Source organism: Colobus angolensis, unplaced genomic scaffold (genome assembly GCF_000951035.1).
Source record: "Colobus angolensis palliatus isolate OR3802 unplaced genomic scaffold, Cang.pa_1.0 Scaffold167, whole genome shotgun sequence".
Classification (NCBI taxonomy): Eukaryota; Metazoa; Chordata; class Mammalia; order Primates; family Cercopithecidae; genus Colobus; species Colobus angolensis.
Window position 1 is genome coordinate 924,439 of NW_012114788.1, and position 3,437 is coordinate 927,875.

General features: G+C 40.6%; 1 protein-coding gene across 1 annotated transcript in view; it reads right to left on the reverse strand.

Moving 5' to 3' along the window:
• CRLF3 (cytokine receptor-like factor 3) overlaps positions 1-3,437 on the reverse strand; it is a 74,856-nt gene that overhangs the window by 25,828 nt on the left and 45,591 nt on the right. Inside the window, exons 5-6 of the mRNA XM_011937698.1 lie at positions 1,799-2,021; positions 386-518 (exon numbers count right to left, since the gene is read on the reverse strand). Of these exons, the coding sequence (XP_011793088.1) occupies positions 386-518; positions 1,799-2,021 (356 nt within the window). The remainder of the gene's footprint in view (positions 1-385; positions 519-1,798; positions 2,022-3,437) is intronic.

Consider the following 3,437-nt stretch of genomic DNA (forward strand, 5'->3'; position numbering starts at 1 on the left):
TCAGGCTGGTCTCGAACTCTCAACCTCAGGTAATCCACCTGCCTCGGCCTCCCAAAATGCTAGGATTACAGGTGTGAGCCACTGTGCCCAGCCTAAGATTGACTTTTGAGAGATATTCTACTTACCTCTACTTACCAAGAGGAAAAGAGATATAAACATATTAAATATCAAGCATTTTATATACATTTCCCAGTTAATCTACGTAATAACCCTATGAATACAGATGAGAAAACTATAGCTGCAGGAAATAAAGAAGCCTTCCCACAGTAACACTGCCTATAAATGATGGAATAAATTCAGGATGTTTTGAATTCAAAGCTCATGTATGCTCTGTGCACTTCACTCTGCTTCCTGAGGCAGGTAAGATGTTTTAATATCTACTTGCCTGAATGTTAATGTCTGTCCACAGAAATAAGTCGGAGCTCTGGAGTAGAGAACACCCGATGATTCAGAATCGTTCCGGAGCGCTATATTTCTTCGACTGCTCAGACTGTACCCCTCAAAACCAGCTGTCCACTCTTTTTAAAAGCAAAGATATTGAAAACTGTTAGAATCTCTTGAGGGATATCTTCAATACAGACATGTTAAATAAAACGTGGAAATGGGAGACTACTCTTAGGGGCCATGGTCAAGTTCAATAAAATAAAAGATTCCATTAACAGGGTATCATGATCAGTCCCACAAATTACAAAAAAGATTTTAGTATATTCCCGCATAATTTTGATATAATAAATCAAATAAGTGTTATCTAATAAAATCATAGTTCAAGCATAATTGCTTGAACTTATTCCAACCTAATAAAAATCTAATTAATAAATGAGTCTACATCTTCTAAAAAAGAATGCAGGAGAGAGAGATCAATTTCAAATCATAAGACTTTTTTTTGAGTTTCGCTCTGTCGCCCAGGCTGGAGTGCAGTGGCCGGATCTCAGCTCACTGCAAGCTCCATCTCCTGAGTTCATTCTCCTACTTCAGCCTCTAGAGTAGCTGGGATTACAGGCGGCCGCCACCACGCCTGTCTAACTTTTTGTATTTTTAGTAGAGACGGGGTTTCACCGTGTTAGCCAGGATGGTCTCGATCTCCTGATCTTGTGATCCGCCTGCCTTGGCCTCCCAAAGTGCTGGGATTACAGGCATGAGCCACCACGCCTGGCCCTCAAATCAGACTTTTAAGAAAATATCTCTCTCCAGGTATTTCTTGAGGGTTTGGAAAATCAGCTGGGCACAGTGGCTCACGCCTATAATCCCAGGACTTTGGGAGGCCACGGCAAGAGGACTGCTTGAGCCCAGGAATTTGAGACCAGCCTGGGCAACATAGCAAGACTTGGTCTCTACAAAAAAAAAAATTAGCCAGGTGTGGTGGTGCATGCAGGTGGTCCTGGCTACTTGGGAGGCTGAGGCAGAAGGATCCAGAGGTCAGGCTGCATGATTGCACCACCACACGCCAGCCTGGGCAACAGAGGTGAGACCTTGTCTCAAAAAACACTAACTAAATAAAAGTAAAATATAAAAAAAAGAAGATGAATAAAAAGGAGTATCAGAGTCCTACACAATATTTTCAATCTTTGGTTTTCAGTGAGGCTAAAAATCTAGTCCAGCATTTTTTTTTGGTCTCTGAAGAACTGATGAAAACAAAAATCACATGAGGTAATCTGAGTAAAATACAAGGTGCATGTTGTTCTTATCAATTCAGGATCTATGCTTAGAATAGTTGGTTGTCAGTGTGCTGCCCTTAGCACAGAGTACAGGTATTCTAATACACAGTTAGGCTTCAGGAGAGAAAAGGTTAGCAGCATACCATGAGGCACCAATGTGGAATGACCTATTTGGGGGACACTCCAAGGACTCCACTCCTGTCGGCCATCTCCTCGGGCACAGACTCTGAACTGATAATCAACGTTGGGGTCTATGTGCAATACTATGAATTCAGTTTCAGAACCTACATATACATCCTCAAAATGATTTGAAGTACATTTACGAAACTGGAGCCTGTAATCTTGGGCTGTAAAGTCGTCATCCACCTAAGGAGAAAAGCTTTATGTTAGGTGAGAAACAGAAGATGACTTCTCTCAGCCATCACTGCTTAAAAACTTTGAATGGAGCCATTTTGGACCAAGCAGCCAGGCCCACATGCTGAATATGGGGTATTCTTGGGAAGGCCATAGAAGATATGCCATCATATCATTATCTCTCTTTTTTTTTTTTTTTTTTTTTGAGGCAGGGTCTCACTTTGTTGCCCAGGCTGGAGTGCAGTGGCATGATCTCGGCTTATTGCAGCCTCCACACCCTGGGTTCAAGCCATCCCCCTCCTTCAAACCTCCTAAATAGCTGGCTGGGGCTTCCGGTGCACACCACCATGTCCGGCTAATTTTTTGTATTTTTTGTAGAGATGGGTTTTCACCATATCTCAGATCTTTAATTCCTGACCTTAAGCAATCTTCCCGTCTCAGCCTCTCAAAGTGCTAGGATTACAGGCGTGCGTCACTGCGCCTGAGCACCCTTCTTTTCTTTATTAAACCATGTGTTCTACATTTCCCAGTCTGATATAAAAAAGTCTGCCTCCTTTGAAGAAATGGCATGTTTTTTAATCAATGCCAAAGATAAAACATTCAAGATTCAATGATAAGTTTCCCACAACCGTACATCATTCATAATAACCAAGACATAATTAACATACAGTATACAGAATCCCCATTAATTTTTAGGGGTCCTGCATATATTCTGTATGTTAATTAGCCACCAATAGAAAAATGGGTAAAAGACATAAATAAGTATTCTACAGAAGAAATATAAATAGCCAAAAACATATATTATAAATATTCAACCTAATTTGTAATATGGCAAATATAATCTAAAACCATAACAAGGCCAGACATGGTGGCTCATGCCTATAATCCTAAGACTTTGGGAGGCCAAAGCGGATGGAGGACTTGAGCCCAGGAATTTGAGGCCAGCCTGGGCAACATGGCAAAACTCCATCTCTACAAAAAATTACAAAACTTAGCTGGGTATGGAAGCACATGCCTGTCCCAGTTACTTGAGGACTGAGGCAGGAGGATCACTTGAGCCCAGGAGGTTGACTGGAGTGAGACATGATTGTGCCACTGTACTCCAGCCTGGGTGACAGAGTAAGACCCTGTCTCAAAAACAAACAAATAAATAAATAAAACCACAACAAGGTACATTTAGGCAAAAATATAAAGTCTCACAATGCCAGTTATTGGTCAAGATATGGAATAACAGAAACTCATATACTGCTTGGAAGGCTAAATTAATACAATCATCTTGTGGAAAGTTTGTTATTACCTATTAGTGTATGGATCCAATACTCTAAGACGACCTCATAATTTTACAGCTAGGTAAATATTAATATTTTACAAACTTCACATATGTTCGTTCATAAGGAAACACAAGGAAAAATACTTTTTTTTTTTTTT